Here is a 23,627-nt window from a genome sequence, read left to right as displayed (position 1 = left end):
GTACAAAAGGTCCATCATCATCGTCCGCAGCAGCAGCAGCAGTGCATGGCTTGAGGCTGGTGCAACGGAGAGCTCTGAACTGCAGGTAGTGCAGGCAGCACTCGTAGGCTCTACTCTGCCACAGATGCTGGACAGCATTCCCATAGCGGGCCATAATTAAAAACCCATTTATCAGAGGGAGAGGGGGTGCGAGAGGCCAGCAATCGCTCCTCAAATTATCCAATTATCTGCCTCGACAGGGGACTGTTACGGTTCTACGGCTACTCAAATAGAAATACTCCGAGTGGTGGTGTTTGGCGTTTAACACATTTCCACATGGCTGAAGAGGTGGCCCCTCAGAAGAGGCCGCTACTCTGAGCTGGGCTTTTCAACGGGTTGCGCATGCGCCTGCCGCGTTTTCTGTGCGCCCAAAGCAAAGAGGGAAACGAGTTGGCCAGAACCAAACCAAACAGAACTGAAAACTGAAACTGGTTTTTGGGTCACTGCGAAAGGGCCGGCCGCCCCGAACAGGTAAACTCGAGATAATTATTCAATGGATGGCGAGTCGAGGCCCTCTCGGTTCTCAGGCCCGCATTCAGGCGCTCCAGAAAGGGCATAGCCAAAGGGTTAACGCGAGAGAGAGAGACGGAGACAGAGAGAACCGAACCGAACCGAACCACGAACCCGACTGTCCAGACAGGTTAGTCGTCCGCGGCGAAAGGTGAGCCCGACCAGCATCAGAGTATAAGAGATGCCGCCTGCCTGCTCTTTGCGCACGTTCTCTCTCTGTCACAGTCTCTCTCCTGCTCTCTCTCTCTCTCTCTCTCTCCGGAAGTTATGGTGGCTGCAATGTTGCCGACGCGACGCGGCCATAGGCGCTTTATTCCTCAATTGTTGTTCTGCGGCGTCGTACGTGAGCGCGGACTGAAGCATCGTCGAATCTCAATTTCAATCCGTATCTGAATCTGAATCGCAGCGTTTAGTGTCTCTGTCGGTTGTTGTAAGTGCTGTTTGTTGTCTCTGTTTATGTGTGCCCCCGTCTCGCTCTCTCTCTCTCTCTTCACCCGTCCCTGCGTCTGTGTGTGTGTGTGACTGTGCTTGAATCGGAAAATTGTACAAAATATGGATACGAAATGGATTAATAAAATCCGCTGAGGAAAGCGGTTACGGAGCGGCAATCAAGCGGAACGTAGTAGCATCAGTAGCAACCCCCCGCCCTGCCCAGTGCCAAAGGGGTGGGAACACCCCTCGGGAGTGAGTGTGCGTGAGTGAGTGTACATATGTGCCCGTGCCACTCGATAGTAACTGTAAAAAAAGCGAAAATTTCATGGATATTTGAGTGTGTTTTTGGCAGTTTTTACGCTCCTCGTCAAGAAACAGAACCAGAATCAGAACCAGAACCAGCGACAGAGCCAGAGCTAAAGCCAGGACCACACCCGCGCGGGTGCACAGGCTGAGAAAAGGAAAAAACTACAGCCGCTGTAGCAGAAGAGCCAAGAAAAACAGCAAAAACAGCAGAACAGAGGTCTGTAGAAGAAAAATTCCAGTTTCGTAAGGATCGCAAAACGAGAGAGCGGCTGAGCGGGAGAGAGCAAGAGCACTGTGCCCAAAGAGAGCGAGAGACAGAGAGTTCGAGAGTTGCCTGGAAGTTCTCCCACCGAAAAAGGGGAGGGAGCTGTGGCAAGGATTTTCGCGACAGTTGCGCAAGTGGGAAAATTCCCGTTATTATGGAATTTTCGCTAAACGAAAACCGTTACGCATCAGCTGTTGGCTTTTCCGAAATGGAATGACATTGAAAGAAGTCTGCGTAAATCTGAGAAAATTCTCCACCAAAGGATATCCAAAATTCGTTGTGGCTTGCGAAATGAGTATCTATTTCGTGCAGCCCCAAAATAAGTGAAAGAATTTGACCAGGGAAGGGAATGCCAAAATAATACCCAATATTTTACTGGTCTTTGTCCCCCTGGAAAACTGGTACTTGACTGTCTCTGCCTTTGCCCCCCACTCTGTCTCTCTCTGTCTCTGCCTCTGCCTGTGATTCTCGCGCTCACTCTGGCTCTGGCTCTGGCTCTGGCTCTTGCTCTGGCTCTTGCTCTGTGCAGCACTTTTCCAACGCTGAGAGGAAGCAGCACGAGGAGCTGTTTGTGTGGCTCGACAGCCAAACAGTCGCGAGTCTCGACAACGGCAATTGGTGTGGCGGTGCGACGTGTGGCACAGCTGTGAGGAGGAGCTGCTACTGTGATTTTCTGGGGGACCGTGCTTTAGAGTAAAGGGAACACCCAAGAACAAAGGCAAGCAGCAGGCGTCAGTCCTCTCGAAGGGAGCAGGCTAATAAAGTGTCCTAATGTCATAATTATATAATGTACGTACTCGATGATGTGGCGGCAGAAATTACAAAGACAAAGGCGTGACCCTCGCGCCCCAATGCCGCCGCATGAGTCACGTGCGTACAAGTGTGAGTGTGTGAGTGTGACAGTCTCTGTGTGTGGTTCGGAGTGCCAAAGGACCTGCTTCGAATAGGACATCAAAAGTGCCAGACAATCGAAAACAATCGAGGCGTCGAGAGCCCTTTTGTTGACCAAAAAGACCAGACCTCAGACCCTAGACGTCGGACCAGACGCGATTACAACATCAAAAGCGAATACTCGTATATTTTCTTATTTTTACGCCATATTGATTTTCTTTTTGTTGTGCATAAAAGCCGCGCCTCTCCACAGCCGCCTCTGCGTCTCTGTGTGTGGTGTGTGTGTGTGTGTGTGTGTGTGTGTGTGTTTGTGTGTTTATGCCTCGTGTTATGTCTTATGTTTTCCCTTTGCTCTCCCTTTTCTCCCCATCTTGCCTCCCTCCTGGCCCCCAATCAACCAAAGAATAACATAAAAATGGTCCTTCCTTTGTGCTGCAGCCCACGTAAAAAGTCAACGGCCACGACTACGGCATCGGTTTCAAAGTCCTTCTTCCTTCATCCTTCATCAAACGCATATCCAAGTGAATGCTTGAATGCTTGAAGGGAAAGTGTCATAAAGCGTGCGATTATCCTGTAAACAAAGTGTAAAACGCGCACAGAGCAACAACAGAACAGCATCCCCCCGCGTCAACAACAACATCCACATCCACATCCAGGAGTTCCAGCGCCAGGTCCTGCTCCAAATAAAACCCATTTACCATTTGGACTGCATGAAAAGCGGGAAAGCGGAAAGAACAAAAGCAAACAGCGAACGAAAACGGAATCATAACAGGGGAACGGGAACTGGAACGGGAACCCCTGTCGGATTCAGGATTTTTACGACCTGAGCAATCAATTCTGCTGAGTTGTGCGTTTCTGCTGGTCAAGGGACCTCCCTTCCGCCTGGTATCCGCCCCCACCCACGAGAACAGCACTATTGGAATTTGGATCTGAGCACATCGTATAATGGTTGCCCAAGTGAGGTGAGTCACACTCGGAACACCGCATAAACATGCTGCCAATTTTCAATATTCGTCCAGTCCTGCCCGGGGGAAAACGAGACTAAAACGATGCACAAATTTGAGGCCAGAAGAAAAACTATGTTCTACTCCGCAGGGGAAACAAAAGCTAGACACAGGGGTGGAAATTTGGGGGGAAGAACAAAGCATATACTGCCAATACTCGGGCGGACGGGCGAGCTGAACAAGGCAATCAAATATTCCCGAGGTCCGGAGGCTAAAATTTAATTAAAATTTATGAAATTTTCAATTACATTGGCAAGTGTAAATAAGTGCAAATGCGAGCATTATGGCACAATTCAATTACAAAATATATTTGAGACCAAAAAAACACACGAACACGAGTGCACACTCGCACTCACCGGAAAAACAACAACTAATAAAAACTGGGCCAGAAAACAAACGTCAGGGAAAATACCGGACGGCCAGCCAGTACTCTCCGAGTACTCTGTTGGCTGCCCCAGCCAGCCGGGGATTGGTACTCTGTTTGTCCGAATGCAACATGTTTGGCTGCCGGACAGTGAGAGGCAATGGAAAGGAAAGGGAGCTTGATTGGTTTTGTGGCTTTGAGGGGACGTCCTCCTCAGTCTTCAAGCCCGGGGAATGATATTGAGACAGAGACTGAGAGACAGAGAAACTGAAGACTGATGGGACAGATGGTCAGTGCAATTGGAAATACTCGTAACGAAGCAACAAACATGTGTAACCGATGATGGCGACGACGACGACTAGAACGACAAAGGGCCAGAGTTATTAGTAGCATCTGTGGATGTGGATGCGGACTGTGGCCCAGAGATGGGCCCAGGAAATTGAAATTCCCATAAACGGAGCCACAGCACGGAGCAAAGGGGAAACTGAGATACAACTAAGTTTTTCGCTTCACTAAACTCTCTGTCTCTGTTCTGTCGGTTCTTTCGATTTTTTCGGTTCTGTGTGTGTGTCTCTGGCATTTCTGCAATCATTTATTCGAATTTCCACTTTCCGTCGGCGGCCCCAGGCCTCATTTCCGAGCACAAGCTGTATGGATTTGTACTTCAAAGCTCGGCGGGTCTTCACATGGCTCATAATGATAAATGAAGGCGTCTCGCTGCGATCGATGATTCTCCTCAAAGAAGGAAAAAAAAGGATTATTCCCCAGACATTTCCACTCCCTCACATGAGTGAAAGATTTATTGTATGGGCTGCTGCTGAGTAGCGGAGTCGCATGACAGCGGCAGCAATCATCACCAAATCGATTTCTCATTACATACGGAGTTGTATCCCCACCCCCATGCCCATCCAACTTTACATACGACTTCAGGCTGTAGGAGTGGGCGGCTTGCGTGACTGCCAGCTAAGGTCATATGCAGAGCAGAGCCAGATCCAGAGTCAGAGTCCAATAAAAAACCAAAGCCTAAACCCCATTCAAACGGGTTATGGCTTATGATGACGTCGCTTGGCTACACAGCCAGCCCCATAATGATAACGATATTTTCTCACGAATGCAGCCAAATCGGTGGAACAAAACATAAACAATGCGAGAAAACTCTAAACAAAACTTCGGATCGTAGCAGCACGGGGGATCGCTGGTCGCTGGTCGCTGGTCGCTGGTCACTCGTCAGTCGTCAGTCAGAGAGTCTGCCTTAGCGCTCAAGTATGTCTACGATTCGTGGTTTATTGGAATTTTGTTCGTGGATGGAGGGAGGATGGAGGTCTGGTCTGGTCTGGTCTGGAGCATCGTTTGTTATCCAATAACCAGAGCAAACCAGAGCGCGGACGCTCGAGCGATCGTATTATGCGCGGAAGTCTGAGAACCGCAGAGAGCTTTGGGTACGAGCGTACACACACTCTGTTGGATCCAAAGTTGGCGCCCAAAAAACTGGCGCACATAATGAGGAGAGGCCTGAGCCTCAGGTGAGCGGTCGGGGTCGCAGTCGGGGAGAGCTGAAACTTGAGTCCAAAACAAAAGCCAGAGACGTAGAAGGCGTAGATGTGTATAGAGGGAGAAGTTCAAGTCTTGGAGATCGGCTTACACTGGAGTTATGTATCTCTATGTCTTATGTATCGCATCTGTATCAGTGTGTGTGGGCCTATATACAGCATCGTCGAACTTCAGTTTTGTATAAGAGAGCGCGGGCTCAAGTCAACTCTACTTGACTCGAACTTGTTTTTCTTTTTTAATGCGACTCCCGACTCAAGAGTCCGATAGATACACAGAATTTCCTGCAGCAGTCGCTCACTCTTCCTCGAAGCGTGTGTATGTGTGTGTGGTGTGTGTATCTATGTTGAGCTCTGGATGAAAACAGAAAATGCAATTTGCTGTCGACGATCTTGGTGAAGCAGCAGCGACATCCAGCAGCAGCGACATCAGCAGACAGGTAGCCAGGGAAACCATTTCACAGATGTAGGGCTTCGACTGATGGTGGAAGGTGGAAGGTGCAGGCTGCACCATCCATGGCATACTCTCGAGTCGAGTCGGGTCGAGTAGTGCACCCACAACACATCAGGAAGGTAGTGGCAGGGGCATGGCTTCGCTTTTGTTGTGTTTTTACACTCCATTGGCAGTGAAGCGTTAAAATTGACCCAGTTGTTGATTTATTTTTACAGCTCTGCGAAAAGGGAGCCTTCGGAGGTACGTGGTAAGGGGGGAGAGTGATGGTGTCGTGGCATTTCTTCTTATTTTCGCCTGCAACTGCAACATGAAAAACAATACCGAATTTTCGTTTTCAATTTCCATTTATATGCATGAATTTTGGATTTCTGAATATTTGAGCGAGCGGGCTGCACGATTTGTGACTCGTTTCGCTTTAAGGTCCGCAGCCTGCCACAACACAGCTGCGGCGGCCGTGCACGAATGCGTTTTCAATTTGCTGGCGAAATTCCGGCCTGGAATCGAGGGAATGGAATGGAATGGCAGGAGGAGGCAGCAGGGAGCTGGGGCAGAGCGCGGGGGCAGGGGGATGCAGCAACTTTGTAGTTAAAGTTGAAAATTGTTTGCATTTTTTCGCTTGCGATAAAAATAAGTACGAGAGTTGCCCCAAGAGGACGCAGCAAAGTACTGTCAGAGACAACTTTGCCCCTGCTCCCTGCCCCTCTTCCCCGTGTAAGTCTCTCTTTTTGTAGCTTGCCTCTCTTTTAATAACTATGCGGGTTCTTCTTTTGTTTTCCTACGGCCCAAACTTCTGGCGTGGCCAAAGAGAGAGGGCGAGCAACAGCGGAATGTGAAAATGTTTAAGTGGAAAGTCAGGGAAATTAAAATATTTCCATACTGCAAAAATGCACGGACTTTAAGGACTTTTGAGACTGCGATTTCATACAAAAAAAAGGGCAACAGAAAAGGAGTCACTGGGTCCGGCCATAAGGGTTAACCACTACCAAAAGCGGCCACAAATGGGAATCCAGACCCACTCTGCACGACGACATCCAGCACCCCTCCCGTTCCCACCCCATCCAGCCGGCCGTCTAGAGCGGACTCTGTGTTGTAAAGTGTTCGGTGTTCATTATTTCGTAGTGGCCATTAAAGTAATTTGCCACACTTGTCGCCGGCCATTAGGCCCCATTAAAGCGCAATCAGAAATCTTGCTCCCCGCCCACGTTCTCAAAGGCCTCTCCTTGACCAGAAGGTCCTTCCCCCTGCTACCCCGATACTCGAGTATACTCGAGTATCAATTTGAACAACGAAAAAGTTGCCAAAGTTTCCGATGCACGAACCCTTTTTATTAGTTTTGAGATATCGACAGGACTCCCCAGCCAGCCAGCCAGCCCCAGCTAGCCAGCCAGCCAGAGTAAGAGGAGAGGCAGCAAGGGAGCGAGGACCAGCTTTTAATAAGGACATTCAGGCCACAACAGCAAATAGTTCAATGGACTCGTCAAATGCTCTGGCTCCTGCTCCTGCTCCTGCTCCTGGTATTGGTGTTGGTGGGAGAGAGAGAGCTCCGCCCGAGTGTGCCTTTTTTCGCTTGCTTTTGTATGAAATATAAGACGCAGCTTAGTCCCAGACCCAGTCCCAGTTACAGTCCCAGTCGCGCTGAAAAATCAATAACCTGCCAAAGTGCTGCTCTCTCTCTCTCTCCCTCTCGCTCGTTCGCTCTCTGGTAAAAAAAAGAAGTATCCGTGCCAGTGGCCCGCTACCTACACACACAAACAGAACATCTGCATCTGGCCTAAAGAAAGGAACGGAACGCCGCCGATTGGCGAAACTGTTTACAGAACTTGGCCAAGTTTCGCGAGGCATCGCAGGCAGCGTCGTGTCCTCTATGGCCTGCTCTTGGGCGTCGTTGTGTTGTTTACTTATTCAATTTGAAGCTGTTTGAACGGCGCTGATATGCCCATTATAAGGTACAGCACATGACATATACGTAATTACGTTTGTCGCTGGCACGCCACTCCACTCCACTCCGCGGCACTTCGTGGCACCCCCCATCCATCCCATCCCGTCCCGTCCGATTGCCACTTTAAAGCATGGAAATTTATTTATTGCATAATGGGAAAAGTTTTGCACTTCAGTCATGATTTGCCTCTCCTCTCCCTTCTACTCGCTGCGGTCCTCCTGCTCGTCCTTGCTCTTGTTCTTGTGCTCCTCCTCCTCCTCCTTTCCCTCCTTTCCCTCCTTTTCCTTCTTTCATTTCAGCATTTCAGCATTTGATGCAGCGGCCAAAAGACGTGCGTAAACAGGGTGCCGTGGAGCTGCCTCGAACGGAGCAAAGTCGACTCTCGAGTGCTAAACTTTTTTCCCCGAATCCCGTTTGCCTCTTCCCTTCCCTCCTTCCCTCCCTCCTCCACCGCTGCTGCTCGAAATCAACTTTATGCGAGAGGAGCGGCAGGCGCAAAAGAGCCAAGCAACGCAGCAAAGTTTATGGTCATGTCCGCTCTCAAGGAGTCGAGCGGTCGATGGAGTGCGACTTGGGGGTAGCTCTTCTCTCGGAGCTCTGAATGCTGCCTGAACGGATGGATGGTTGAAAGGTTGGATGGTTGGGTGGCGTGGCGTGGCGTGGCCGTTCATTAGCGTTGCCATTAAATTTATTTATTTTTCTTCATTCCGTTCTGTGTTTTGCCCTCTGCAGGATGTCTTCTGATAGCGGGGCCTCCCCCACAGTGCGTCCGAGAAGTCAGTGGAAGTTAGAGCCGCTGCTGACTAAAGACTAAAGCCCCCTTTAGTTAGTGTGAGAGCTTAAGTTTGAACAAGTTTTAAAAAAGTTAAATGAGACACACAAAACTTCACATAATAGTGAAGAGGCCAAGATGATGCAACTGTGAGAAAGGAGAAATGGTGGGGTGGTGGGGTGGTGTGGTGGCGTGGCAGAGGGGAAGTAATGAGGAGGGGGATGCCAGATTCAAAGGAAAATTCTCTGTTGCACGCATGTCTGCAGTTATTAGACCTCATCTTCAGTTGCTTTCAAATTGTGGTGGAAAAGTTTTCTGAAGCACTTTACGGGATTTATGTGAAAGAGACAGAGTCGTCGCCCCTGGCCCAGCCGCCTCTTGCCTTGCCACGCCTCCGCCTGACCAAGACTTTGTAGAAAAGTAAAGAAAATGAAAATGAATACAGCAACAGCTACAGCGGGAAAAACGAAGACAAACCAAAAGATGGAAAAGTTTGCCTTGGACGGAGGACGGAGGCTAAATTTTCACATCCGCCGTCCATGGCGTCCCTTCCGCTTTGCCGTTTCGCTTCCCCATGCCCCCATGCCCCCTGCCACCTACCCCTGTCTTTGATATTTCACTCGTCTTGGGCCTGGCACTCCGGCTGCATAAATAATAACACAAACTTTTATTATTAATTTTGCTTAATCGAAATGCCGCAATTAAGCATGAAGCATAAAACTTTTCCTCGTTTTGCTCTTTGTCCAGCCTTTCCTTTTGCTCTGACGCGCAGGCGAACCCTTGATACAGGACTGCCTCCCTGCGTCTCTGCGTTCCATCGGATCTGCTGTTACTTTAGTTTCTGAAATAATTCTGCACTTTTACTTCTCCGAACGAGCCCAAGTGCGGGAGCGAGGGCGAGTGCGAGTTTACGAGCAAAATATTTTCTAAGAAAAACTTTCCGAAGCTGCAGCGGCCACAAAAAACAGAGAGCAAACTTTTCTGCAGTTTTGTTTCCGAAATATTATTAAGAATTTAATTGCTTCAAAGCGAGAAGTTTTCGCCATGCCACGCCCGTCTGCAGCAGCATCAAGCATAATTGCTGGAAATTGTAAAGCGAATAAGTGAGAATCATTTGAAATAAGAAATTGCGGACGGACCGACCTACCGCTTTGTGCCCCGTCACGACTCTGTGGCGCTGTTGCTGTCATTGTACTCTCGGGGGGAGACTCTCCTGACCTGGCCCCGCCCCGCCCCGCCCCGCCTGGCCTGGCCTGGCCAATACACAATGAATGACCAATAAATAAGTCTGCCGCAAAACGCTCACACATGGCCCGTCGTCAAGTGAAACAATCCATTATGGAACCGTTGAGCCCCAACAAAGGCGAGATGCTGTGACTCTGTCCCCGGCTGCACTGCTCCCGGCTCCCGGCTCCCGGTAATGAATGAATGAGTGAATGAATGAAAATTTGTTGCGTAATGGGGCAAGCCGATAAGAAAGTGAAAACTAAATGAGACAGAAGCACACAAATATATTGTAAAAAGTATAAACGTATCCCCTGGCCCCGGACGGACGAATGGACGGAGGGGCACAAAGCAATGCTCGTCTCATTTCCTGCCCTGTCTCCAGCCCCCAACCACCCAGTCCCCGCCACAGCCACAGCCACAGCCACAGCCCTCGAGTGAAATTACGATTTCAAAAGCCTAGTCCGAGGGCCTGGCCAGCCATTAGGTTGTGGCCATTATGGCCCTGTTCTCGGGTCTCGTCTGGGCCCCAGACTGGACAGGAACCCGCAAACATCCTGTTGATGTCAGCAAATTTTATTTATTTGTGGTTCGTGTTGTATTACAGCATTTTAGAGCAATTAAAATTGTACAATGGCCGAATGCTCGGGTCCGATCCGATCCGGTCCGGTCTGGTCTGGTCTGGTCCGCTTTTGGCCGTTTTGCATGGCCCCAACACGAACCCAAATACAGGCCCAGTGCACGGGTCTATTTGGCCGCATTTTTTAGATCATTTAACGCTAAAGTGCCTAATGATATATTGACTTTGCCGGCCAAAGCCTCCTACGCTCCACCGCTCCACCGCTCCAGTGCCAAATGTTATGTTTCAAACTTTTACGTTTACGTTCCCTCCTAATGGCCCAAAGTTTTCGGCGGGGCAGAGATAGAGAGCGAGCATGGAATGGAATGGAATGGAATGGAATGGACTCTACGTTCGCCACGTAATTGCTCGCTGGAACTGTGGAAGTCGGAAGGTGGAAGGTGGAGAACTCATTAGATTAAGTGATAGCATTCCGCTTTATGGCCATATCTTGCCGCCGAACATCATTGGAAATTAGTTGGCCCCAAAAGATGCTCAGGGGAGGAAGAGCAGGAGGCTGCGTTTTAAAATAATTGGCGAGGACTCAGGACTCAGGACTCAGGCAAGGACCGGGCCATATCTTGTCGAATGGGATAGGCTAGGCGTTGTCAATGCAAAGCTGCCCTGGTCCAGGTCCATTGTTCTGCAGTTGGCCTACATAGGACTTCCCTTCTGCTGTCGCTGCCCTTATGCTCCTCTGTAGGGGCCGGTGGCATTGTTGCTGTTGTTGCTGCTTCGCTAACAAGCTTACTACCAGATGGCTTACGGGCTCATTCCCCAAATGCTAGCTAGAGAGAAAAGCCCGTTGGGGAGAGAGAGAGAGAGAGAGAGAAAGAGAATGGAAAGGGGCGTTTCATTTCATTAAAGTTTCAAGGCGTACAACGCGGCGTATGAGTGATACTAAAATGAAGAAGAAACAGCAATCCCACGGATGCTTGGGAAATGGGACACATTCTGGGCACTCGACGACCCGACGAGTCGACTTCTTCCCCAGGCCACGTATGGACTCTAGCAGTAGCAGTAGCCGTTGCCGGGGCACAATGTGCAAAAGTTGTAAAATTTGTTAAGGAAACACATACACAAGCACCCACACACACACACACACACACACATGTACTACAGAAGGACCTGTCGAAATGTCTTGGGGTGTGGCAGCCGCGACAAGTACGTTGGTCGAGTGGTTCTGAGGCAGGCACTCGCAGTTATTGGGGAGCAATGGGCTGTAGCTCTGTAGTACTGCAGGAGGACTCCTCGGAGCGAGTCCTTGGCAAGATTCGGGCATTCTGGCCCGCAAGTTGTGGCGCACAACATGCTTAATTAGTTTCTGAATCTAGGCGGGAGCCCTGGCCATCCCGCGTGTGGGATGGGAGGGACGGAAGGGAAAATAATTTGTGGCTTTCAGTTTCGGTTGCGGAATGGCGATGAAGTTAGGGTTGGCCCAAACGGAGGATTTTTAATTAAAAGTGGCTGCCTTTTTGCCCTGTCCCCTGCCTCGTGCGTCGTTCTCCTTTCCGTAGTAATGCAAATGAGCGCCAAGTAGCTGCCGCGTGGAAGATCATGCGGTGAATCCTGTGTGCCGTGTGTGAAGTCAACCAAAAAGCCTCCTCCACTGCCACTCAGTCCGTGACACCGTCAGTCCGTTAGTCCGTCAGTCCAACAGAGGCAGCAGCGGAAGCGGATGCCATAAAGTGCTGCCACCGCACCACCGGCAGACAGCAGAGCCGGAAAATAAAATGGACGCTCATGTGGATCTGCATCAGAACGAATGCCGAGTGCTGCTGCTGGATGGATGGATGGATGGATGGATGTGTGATACACACACACAATCACACACACACATTTTAATGACAACGACGTGGACGACAATTCAGTTATGGGTCTCATGGCATAGCCATTCCCCCCACCCGCCACCTCTTCCATACACAAAAACCCGAGGCACAAACAAAGGGCGGCATTGCGGCAGGAGGCAGGGAGCTCTGGCAAACCAATCAACTGATTTAGTGCACGGCATCCACATCTCGATGGGCATCTCTTTCGTCCTCGCCCTCGTCCTCGTCCTAGTCGCTGTCCTCGCCCTGCTTTGCATTGGGTTGTTGTGGGGTCTACGTGTATCAGCAAATGCAATTCGTTTGCTGATTTGTCATTGTTTGCTGTCCACCTACCGACCTATCCCCACCAGCAACCCCTATCGGTGTATCGGAGGATGTGGTGCTGCTGCTGCTTTCGGTGGGAGGGGGTAGGGTGGAGAGAGGCACATTATGCGATGGGCGAGTCTCAACTTGAGCTGATTTACAAATGAAATCATACGCCATGGCGGGCATTTCGGTAATGAAAATTCAGCCATAAGGGAAATCATTTTTCCGGCTTTTGTTCTATTTTAGTTAGCTCTGTGCCTGTGCCTGTGCCGGTGCCTCTCCTTTTGCCTGTGTGCCCCCAGCATCCTTCCTGGGTTTGGACAGGACGAGCAGACACCGCCGCACACTTAATGCGATTTTTGCTGCTTGCTTGTTGGATGCCTGACTGGTTGGATGGCTGCCTCTCTGGTGCCCTCTCTGGCTGCTGCCTCGCTGGATGGTGGGCTTTTAGTTTTGATGTGGTTCTGTGTCAGATACCAAAAGGGAGAAGGGAGCAGGCAGCAGGGAGCAGGGAGTCGGGAGTCTATGACTGGGGTACCTCCGCTGAGGGATTCGAGTACGCTCTATAAATAAATTTCGTTTTAATAAACTTGTCATAATGCTGCAGCGCAAAAAAGTTTTAATAACGCTCCACAAAACCTTGACGTTATTAAAATTTTACATGTCATGCCAAAAAGGATTAAATTCACGGGACGCACAAAGCACAAGGCAGAGGCAAGAGGAGGAGGAGAAGGAGGAAGAGCCATGCCACACACGCACGCACGCACACCCACACCCACACACACACACACACACATTCTGCTGTGGCTGTTGCTGCTTGTCTTCTTTTGTTCTGTTCAGTGTGCTCCCCGCTAGCTCTTTCTCTCTCTCTCTCTCTCTCCCACTCTCCCGCTCTCCCTCTCTCTCAAGCAGGATGTATTAAGTTGTGCATTAAAATGGCACTAATGACGTTTATACAGCTCTGTCAGCCACGGAAATGTAACTTTTCACCGCAAAAGCCACCCAAAGGAGGCTCCTGTGCCGCCTGTGCCGCCAGTATCCTTTTCTCAAGTAACTTAATTGCAGTGACAACACGACAGCGAAAGCTTTTCCCTCTCTCTCCCTCTCTATGAAATGTGTAAAATCGCTACAAAAATGCTTTGCTTGCAATTTAAAAAACACAGACGCACGGACCCCCGTCTGCCTGTCTGTGGGCTCGCCCCTCCTGCCCTGCCCTGCTGCCTTCAGCAAATTCTCATTTTGTACAAATTAAGCGAATTCCGCTTAAAGCATTGCATTCCCGAATAATTTAATTAAAAGCACATTTTTGGCTTTGTTCTCGTCTCGTTTTCTACCTTAATTCTTTTCCCACGCGGATACGTACATACTTGTGGCCAAGTCATAAAACACGCTCGCCTCGCATCCACCTCTCCGGTGGATGCCACAATTCAATTAACAATGCAACAGTACAGCAATTCCGATCCGGCAGAACCCCGAAACAGAACCAGACACAGACCCAGAACCAGATCCCGATCCGTAGAAATCTACCAGCTGAAAACTATCTTTTAACAATGGGTCCCTGTCTCTGTCTGTGTCGGCATGCCCCATTCCATATTCCATGCCACATAGACAGGCGACACGAGTTTTACATTAAAACGCAAAGTTTTATTGCCAAACAATGAGCGGAGGAGCAGAGGCGGAGGAAAAGTTTGTTCTATTTGTATAGGAAAGAGCCTTCGCCTCGTATCGTAAGTTTCTGGGCGCCCAATCTCCGCTAAGTGGTGGGTGTGGCACGTGGGGCACTGTCGCCTTATCAGTTGTAGTTATACAACATATTAGCTGCTTAATTTTACGGACGTGTGTGTGTGTGTATCTTCAGAATAGGAGGGCTCCAAGGATGGGTGTCGAAATGGAAAACTTTTGTTTATTAATTTGTAAGGACCGATGTTAAAGTTTTCTTCGAGATTTCGGTCCTTTCCCTGTCGTCGTGCCATTAATCGTAGAATATTGCATTTCGTAAGGGGCGCAGGGTGCAGGGCAGGTTGTGTGATTTTAAGGGGTGGCAAGATGGCCAATGCGTCTGTTGACACTTCTGACGTCTGACACTGACGGATGATGGATGGATGACGGCTGGGGGCAAGTGACAGCTTCATCAAGTGCAGCCAGGTGCAACTGCAACGCGTTCGCCGTTCATTGATGGAAACATTTACCGCAATTCACTTGCAACAATCCACTCATCCACTCTCTCTTTTCCTTTTTCTCTACCTCTCTTTTTTGCAACAGATGACGCCACTGCCACAAGTGAGAAGGAGGATACGTTAGTGGCGGCGGCATTGACTATGGGAACAGAGGCATGGGCGTGTGTGCGGACCTTGGGTCTCATCGATGCTGTCGGGCATTGAGCCACATCCAGCCACAGCCACCAAAGCAGCAACAACAATCCCCATACCAGCTCCCAATAAGCGAGGGCTCTCCAGCAGCAGCAGCGCCAGAACCAGCAGCAGCAGACTCAGCCACGATTCCATCTACCACGACGCTGACGGCATCGCCAGCGAAAACGGCTGCATTCACAGTGAAAACAACGAGGAGAAGAGGACGAAGACGGCTAGACGGCGGAGGGGACGAGGAAGTAGATGCCGCCATCGCCAGCTCAAACTCCAACCCCAGCGCCAGATCGAGCCCAATCTCGAGCTCAGGACCTGCCACCAGATCGATACAAGTTTTCAAATTTGTGCTGATTTCGTTGCTTTCCCTACTAGCGGAAAATTCACAAGCGCACAATATTCCAGGTAAGTGGGAAAGCTGAAGCCATCCCGGGGATGCAGTCCCGATCCTGCTCCTGATCGCGATTCCGATTCCAAGTCGTAGCCAAATTAAATTTCTGGGAAAATCGGATCAAAGCCTCGACTATTCGCGGCAAAAATTATAGCAAAGGATTTCTTTTGGCCTGAAAATCCGCTAAAAATGTCCACTGATTGGAGTGGGAGAACAGCTTTGAAGGAAATATTTCAATCTACGCGAGAGAGTGAGGGCGAGAGAGTCCACTTCAATCTAGTGACGTAGTCCGGTACTTCGCGGCATGTGTGTGTGTGTGTGTGGCACAAGTCCGGTGGAGATTTTTATTCCGTGTTCAGGAAAATTTAATGGTGCACAATAAGCGGCTTACGTGCGGGCAAAGCAGATTACATTTGGCAATTAGTTGACAGTCGGCTGACGGAAAGACGGATATGAAAATAGAGAGAAAGAGACAGAGAGAGAAAGTGAGAGAGAGGGTGGCTCTCAATGGGCCGCGTTTTGATTTGGTTTTGGATTTAGATTCATGCAGAGTCATCGTAGTACCTGGAGGTACCACTTCTAGTGCTACGGTGGCCCTAAGTGGCATATGATGGCTTATGGTGCGCGGCCGACAGTTCCGTCCCTCGTTTTCCCATCAAAAACGTCGAGAATGTCACCGGTTATCTGCCCCACGAAAAGACAGTCCTGGGGAGGCGTTCTGCTGAATTCAATAACCCAGGCCCCTCCCCCATCCGCAGGACATTAAAAGTTGCTACTTCCTTCGCCGCCGCTCAATGTACCGTTACTTTCCACGTTCCACGTTCCACGTTCTTCGAGTGAATTAATTCAATTTAATTTAGCCGAAAATTGGAAAAACCGCTTGAGATTCCTTCGCCTTCGGCAGCAATGGCCAGGATGGCCAATTTGCTGCACGGTCGAAAGGTCAACGCTAGTGGACTCCTTACCATCGCAGTCTACAGAAGAGGGTGGCTCTGAGGCGCGGCCAGAGGCGGGGGCTGGGGCTTGGGCGTAGATAGAAAATTCCGAAATGAGTTCCTGGAAAACGACTCAACTTAACTTTAATCAATGAAAACAAAGTGCGGCGCTCTGTTGAATAGCTCAGTCGCTGAGAGCCGATCGCTGAACTCGGGGCTCGAGTGCTCGAATGAGAGGTGGAGGAGTGGAAATGTCTGTCTGTGCCGTTGCCTTTGGCTGAAGGACATTCTAAATGGAATAATGAAACCACTTTTGCATGTTAACGCCATCAAAAGGCGCGAGACAGAGACGTCACACACGCGGGCACAGACTCTGACTTCCTGGCATCCTGCTGCTACCCTCTAGACGAGTGCCGCCCTGGCGACATGTCTGCAACATTATCAAAGGGCAATAGACGAACAAGTGCGACGACTATACGACTACACGCTCCTCATTTCCATCATCATCATCATCATCATCGTTCTCGTTCTCGTTCGCCTTCTCCTCCTGTTCTTAATGTTAACGTTGATGCTAATGTCGTTGATGTTGTGTTTTCATTCTTTATTTTTTTGGGAGGAAAGCCAGGACAGGGCAGGCCGGAACGCAGTATAGTGGAGGCTGTGGAGTGGCGATGTAAATAGTCTGCCAAAGCTGCTGGCCAAGTTAACATAAATTTATGCAAATGCCAAAGTCAACAAGCGTGCAGTGCATAAAACGAGGCAATAGCAAGGCCCAGGAGCAGGGGCAGGGGCAGGGGCAGATGAGATGGCGCACGAGATGAATGAAGGGGGGAGTCGGCCAGCTGAGTGCGTGAGTGAGTGAGTGACTGGTTAAGTGTCTTGTCAAGAGTGGCTAACAAAGACGTCGGGGCTCGTACCCCAGTCCTGACAGGCTCTGCCCTCTGCCCTGCTTCCGCCTCTTCCTCTGCCGCTTCCTCTCTCGATTTTCCCATTTTCACACTGAAAGAAAATTATGCAAAATGCATTAAGATGATTTTTGCTGTTTCCATTCAGTTCTATCCCGACCAATCAGTTTTCAGCTGCAGCTTCCTCTGGCATATCCTCTTCCACATTTGATTCCGATTCAGATTCAGATGCATATGCAGATGTAAACTCGGATACGTCTGCCCCACAGATGCCAATGCCCCCTCCTCTGCCCCTGTCCCTGCTGCTGGTACAAACAGCCAAGCCACAATACAGGCAGGGACTGAAGAGGGAGGGGGCCGGACTTCCATCCACTCGATTGCAACGGCAATGGGAATGGAAACGGCAGCAGCATCACATGTGCAGGTCAAAAGTTGTTTGTTAACAAGTTTAGTGTCATGCCAGGGGCCAGGACCTGGAGCAAAAGCCAGAGGAGCATCTGCAGTCTTCCATCTTCAAGTGGAGCCCGTGTCCGTAACAGGATATGCTCCCGTTATTGCATTGCTTCTTAGTTGTTGTCCTGCTGTTTCCGACAATTCATTTGCATTTCCGTTCTGCCACTCTGCTGCCGTTTGATCTCCTTCCCCAATTGCAAGCGAAATTTTCAACTTCATTTTCGACCATGACACACGCACTCGTACTTCTGTGCGGAGGGTGGGATGCGGTAGAATGTGGGTCAGTAGGAAGAGGCGGGAGCCTGCATAAATAATACCCCCACACATTCGCACCTCGCCAGCTCAACAAGCAGCCTAATCAGCGACTGTCAAGTGTCCGACGGACACTCCACCGAACACCGACGGGTCGGTCGGATGGTTGGATGGTTGGATGGATGGACGGACAAGTGACAAACGCTAATGAAATGTCACTGTCCGTTGAGAGTGGAGAGTCGGGAGTGTGTCAGAGGCAGAGAGGCAGTCGGAAAAACAGACAGACAGACAGTTGAAAAGGTGGGAAGCTAGTTTTCGTCAATCAGAGTCGAGTGTCCGCCCACGAGAGTTCCGTATCCGTATGTCCAATAACTTTTGTGGTCGAGTGGTCGACGTTGCATTCCTTTGCATATTACGGGGCCGGGCACATTCACTGGAGTTCAATGGGATAACTGATTCCATGGCCGTCGCCTTGGAACAAGGCTCTCCCTCCTGGGTTGGGGACACACATCAGTCATTGACCAGCTCTTGACATGTGACCGACGTAGCCATCAACAAATCCATTTAAAAGTAACCCCCGGGTCATGTTAGTGTTCGTCCTTATTCTTCCTGTCATCACATCACATCACACGGAATGTCAGCACTGGCGAATGGGAATGGGAACGGGAATGGGAATGGGAAATCGTGCTGAATGTCACGTCTAAATAGAAAGCAATAACGACTCGCAGTAGTCGGGGCGGAGGCCATCGACTGCGGCTTTATCGAATTGGCCGTATTATGGGCGCATCACGTCGAGGCTCGGCCGGAGTGCCCCTCGGGAATGGAATGGAATGCAATGGAAGGGAATTCCTGTAACAAATACTCGCAACAAGTAATGCAATATCCGTATCTATTTTTTTGTCCAATTGCAGAAGATGCTGTGCACATCACGGCCATACTCGGCGAAGGCGTCATCTTCAACTGCCATGTGGAGTTCCCCAACGACCATCCGGTGCCATATGTCCTCCAGTGGGACAAGAAGGTGAGCGAAACGGTACGATATCACAGATAACATTTCTTCTCTAAACTCTCTTTTTTACATTACGTTGTTCTGATACGCAAAAAGCAAGAAAAAGTAAGAAACAGTCAGAAAAGACAGACCACCCGTACCCGTACCACGCACGTAAGAGGCGACACAGTAAACGAATTAAATGAATACTACTCTCCTACTACTACTCCTAATGAATACTCTACTCTTCAGTGTGTGTTTCTTTAATACCAATACGTACAAAAAACATACCATTATACTACTCGTACCCGTACACGTACTCGTATGAGAACATCCCTTCTCGAATCAGCATTTGTCTTCATTCTTTAGTTCTCGTTTTGTGTTTCTCTTCTGTTCTGTTCTGGCATCCTTTCTGTTCCCTTTGCTAGCCATAAAGCTTCCCTCCGGCTAACGGCTTTCGGCTTTCGGCTAACAGTGCTGCAGACCAATAACAGAAATTTGTGATCCGATGTATTCGAATGCATACGCCAGTCCATAGTCCCATGCTTGAGATTACTATCGTGTATTGATCATGTATGATATAAGTGTTTATGTGTTGCCCGATTGGTACTCGTATTTTGCATATCGTATTTTGGTTTCCGTTCAGCTTTCCGTTATCCGTTTTCTGTTCCGATTTCAGTTCAGTTTATATCTTCCATCTGCCTCTCTGGCTTGACCTTTCACCCACAGACACACCTACACGCCATATGGTGATCGTATTAAGCAGCAGGCTTTCTTTCAGCTTCGCAAGCGAATATTCTGCTTGGGATCGGACTCTCATTCTTAAAGTTTACCCACACAACAGACACACACACACACACTCTGAACACACACACACACACACTCTGAAATGATTATTTTTGCGGCATTCGAATGAAATTTTAATGAAATTATTTGTCAATTGAAGGGCATTGAACGGGCTTCACAGCACCCGGACCCCAAAGAGAGCGAAAGAGAAGAAACTCGATCAAAATATATCAAAAAAATTCACAAACCACCAAAAACCGAAAATATCAAATTCCATTTGCAAACCAAAACCAAAATCAAAATCAAAAATCGTATCGAAATTCGTTCGCAAATCGTTCGACTCGAAACATATGTACACACAGAAATTTAGCCTTAGCTTAGCGGCTCACTGCAACGAAAACACACAACCAAACAATTTTCCAGCATTTTCCGCATTTTCCGCTCTTGTTATTCTCCTCTCTCATCTATGCAAAAATCCAAAAATCCAAAACAATAAGCCACAACTATTCATAACTGAGCAAAATACTAGTCCACGTACTCGTATTCGTATTCGCATTCGTATTCGCATTCGTACTCGCATTGAAAGCGAATTAGTCACAAATTTTCAAGATTTTCTCCACTCGGAAACCATCACCTATTGCACTCTTAACCCGCACAGACCACCCTCACAGGCGGGCGGCACTGTCGCAGTCGCAGTCGCAGTCGGAGAAATGCTTGACGGAGTTTTGCAGGAATATGCTAATGTTTGGGAAAGTTGAGCCGTAGATAAACAGACGGAAGATTTATTCCGAATTCCATGAGGATGAATGCGAAAACTTTTCAACTCTCCCGCTCTGCCGCTCTGCTACTCTGCCACTGGCCATCAGGACAATCAGTTAGTGACGGATTGGTGGCAGGACTTTCCCAGCATCTCTAGCATATTACTAACTCTGACTCTGCCTTTGCCGTTGCCTTTGCCACTGCCAAACTTTGCCACCAATGCAAATTCCTGTAGGATAAGCAAATTGTATTCCAATCAAATCAGCAAACGAGGCAATCCAATCCTCGTATTAGTCCTCGAAATAGCCAGCACCAAAACACAACCCACCACCCACAGCAATACACTTTGTCATGCCTCATTCTTTTCATACTCTGATGAATTTTCATTTTCATTTGGAATTTTTGTAATATATTGTGTAATTATTTGCATGCCTCTAGTGAGTGGAAAACCAAGTATTTTGTTTCTCGTTTATCTCTGCTCTTTCTCGGGAGACATTGCAGCTGCAGCTGCAGCTGTAGCTGCAGTCTGCAGTGTAAACTTTGATGAAGCCAACTAACGTGGGCAACCCCAGCTCAAGCTCAACTTCAACTTTAACCTAAACCTCAACCTCAACCTCAAACAGCTTACTTTCCATAATTTCAAGCACGCCTAAGCCTAGGAAACTAACTTTCTTAGGGGATGGGACTGGGACTGGGACTGGGACTGGGACTGGGACAGGGGCTTCTGCTGCTCTAGTTCTAGGGCGATTGTTGCTGCCGCTTGATAGCGAAGCTCAAGCCAAGCAAAAACTAAGAAAAACCGCAAGGATAATAAAGTGGAAATGCCGACGCTGTGGCCAGGATAAGAATGCGATGGGGATGGGCGTCAAAGTCACGCGGAGAATGCAGTGCAAAAAGTTCTGTCTATGTGTGTGTGGCAGATAACGTCTCCTGCCCTGATCCTGCTCCTGCTATTGCTTCTGCCTTTTTTGCCCAAGTTAAAAGTTTTACAAGCAATTTTAATGCCAAACAAAGTTATAAGTACTGCAAAAAGTATGTTTATGTTTTGTCGCGATAAAAATGCACACACGCGCACACATTCGCCATCGAATGGGAGGGGGGGAGGGGAAAACGAGGGAAAAGAAAACAGTAAATGGCCGAATTAAATGGATTAACATGGCTTTAGCTTTTAATTTATGCGCTCGTATATCTCCCACTCTCTCTCTCGCACTCGCACTCGCTCTGTACCTTTTTTTCCCCCACATATAATTACATGCATTGCTGGACCATAAAAGTGGAAAAAATAGAAGAATTTCCCCCCGCTTTCGACAGTCGCTCTACATCTGCTTCGTGTGGCAATTCATTAAATGTTGCCTACTTTTGTGCGCTCTCTCTCTCTTTAAAGAAAGAAAATGGCCCTAGAGGGAGAAAGAGGGACAGAGGGAGAAAGTAGTAGAAAGAGACGGCACAGAGAAGAGGCGTCAGAGTCTGGCGTTGCCTTAGTTGCAATCTAAATTAATTGCTACTGAATAAATTAAGCGGAAAAATGTTTGCCAAGCCAACTTATGACGCTTCTGCGAGTGCGAATATTAATTTTGGGCCCACGACCAGGGACCAGGGACCAGGGACCAGGGAACAGGACCTCGTTTGTTGTCTGTCTGTCTCTCTGTCTGTGTGTATGTCCCAGTCCCTGAATGTAACATGACAGAGTCCCTCTGCTCAGCTATGCTCGTGTGCCTCGGATGCCAAAGCAAATTATTTCATACGTCAGCCTAGGAAATTATTACAACGTCTATAAGTTTTAATAAGCGAGAGACGGAGAGCTGGAGAGCTGGAAACCCGCCTCCTATCTATCCTTGCCAGATGGCAGGCAGGAGCAGGCCTCGGTCTAATTACGGAAATAAATCGATTAAGCTCGGCCTGGTGATAACATGGCGTATGAGCAATTTACTTACCAATTATTTATGTATACGCAATTATCTCTCTGTCTCCGTCACTCTCTCGTGCTAATGGCACCTCTTCATATTTGAGTAACAGAGAGAGCGAGAGAGAGACAGAGGGAAAGAGACAGTAAAGAATCCTTTTTTCTACCAAGTGTTAATGCTTGGCCGGGTTTTGGCCAACTTCTGGTCATGCGAAAGAATTCGAATCGAAAATGCATTCGGTTCAATGCATTCGTTTTTCCCCAACGTAACCTCCACCCCTGCCCCTGTGGCCTGTGGAGCCAACGAATAAAATAAACAAAGGACATGCTGCAAGCCAGGGGGGACTAGGGCTGAGGGCTGAAGGCTGCCTTTTCGAGGATTGGGGGCGAGTGCAGGTTAACCCCAATTTTTGCTCCTCGCCTCAAAATATTTTACATGCACATTTTTTTTATCTGCACAAGCTAGAATTTCAAATGTATCTCTCTTTTGGCCCCGTCGTTGTTTTAGTTGCCGCCACACACACACACACACACACCAACACACACACAGACAGATGATTTATTGTTGCCACCGTGTCCCTGGAACACTGTGTGTGCCCCTGCCTTTGGGGGGCTGTTGATGAGCATGCAAACTGCTGGCGACGAGGCACGGAAGCAAGGGACAGGCAAGGAAGCGCTGCGCTGAGCGCAGAGACTGGGGAGTGTTCGTGTTGACAGTGAAAACGTGTGGCCATGTCTGTGTACGAGCGAGTATCTGTGTGTGTTCGGTGCGTGTGTTTGTGTGTGTAGTGGAATGTTTACCATGCGGCAGCGCAATTTCTCCACGTTAACGTGATGAGTTTTTGTTTTGACTGTTTGTAGATTTTACTTTCACAACCGTTCCTCCACAGGCACAGACACAGACAGAGTACGGGGACCCAGCTATGTCATTGTATCTGTATATGTAACTGTTCGTATCTGTGTGTTTATGTGTCGCAACTCAATTTATTTCTGACAGTTGCTTAGTTGTTTGCGTTGAGAGAAACTTGAATTTCCGATTAGCGTACGCAGGTTTTTCTTTTCGTTTTTCGTATATTGTACTATGAGCTTTCCCACCTGCTTGCCACTTACAGAGAACATATATAGAATATAGAGACAAATACCATACATAATGCATGCTCCAGTTCGCATCTGTTTGTAGATAGCCGCTTTATAGCTTCAGCCTCAATCTCATCCCAAATCCATAACCTTAGGTTAAACAAAAACTGTCTGCAATCCCCATTCCCCTTGTATCCCGTGAATCCCGTGAATCCCGTGTATCCCTTCTATCCTCTGTATCCCGTGAGACCCGTTTATCCCGTAACATGTCCCAGTGTACGAGTGTATGTAAAAACTGTTCTTCAGACTCCGTT

The 23,627-nt window shown here is 48.8% G+C and overlaps 1 protein-coding gene across 12 annotated transcripts in view; it reads left to right on the top strand.

The window, feature by feature from the left end:
- Positions 1-830: 830 nt before the first annotated feature.
- tutl (immunoglobulin superfamily member turtle) overlaps positions 831-23,627 on the top strand; it is a 42,120-nt gene continuing 19,323 nt past the window's right edge. For 10 of the 12 annotated variants that reach the window (XR_004469588.1, XR_004469586.1, XR_004469587.1 and 7 more), the window contains exons 1-4: positions 831-979; positions 2,882-3,405; positions 14,764-15,269; positions 18,712-18,833. Coding sequence is in view for 9 of the 12 variants with exons in the window: in XM_015180162.2 (XP_015035648.2) it covers positions 14,834-15,269; positions 18,712-18,833 (558 nt within the window). In the remaining 3 variants the exon portion in view is untranslated. The remainder of the gene's footprint in view (positions 980-2,881; positions 3,406-14,763; positions 15,270-18,711; positions 18,834-23,627) is intronic. The other 2 variants (XM_015180166.2, XM_001357078.4) reach the window with 2 other exon arrangements.

Source organism: Drosophila pseudoobscura, chromosome 4, assembly GCF_009870125.1.
Source record: "Drosophila pseudoobscura strain MV-25-SWS-2005 chromosome 4, UCI_Dpse_MV25, whole genome shotgun sequence".
In the NCBI taxonomy this organism is placed as follows: Eukaryota; Metazoa; Arthropoda; class Insecta; order Diptera; family Drosophilidae; genus Drosophila; species Drosophila pseudoobscura.
The sequence above is the reverse complement of the archived record's forward strand: the minus strand, read 5'-3'. Positions and strand labels throughout refer to the sequence as shown.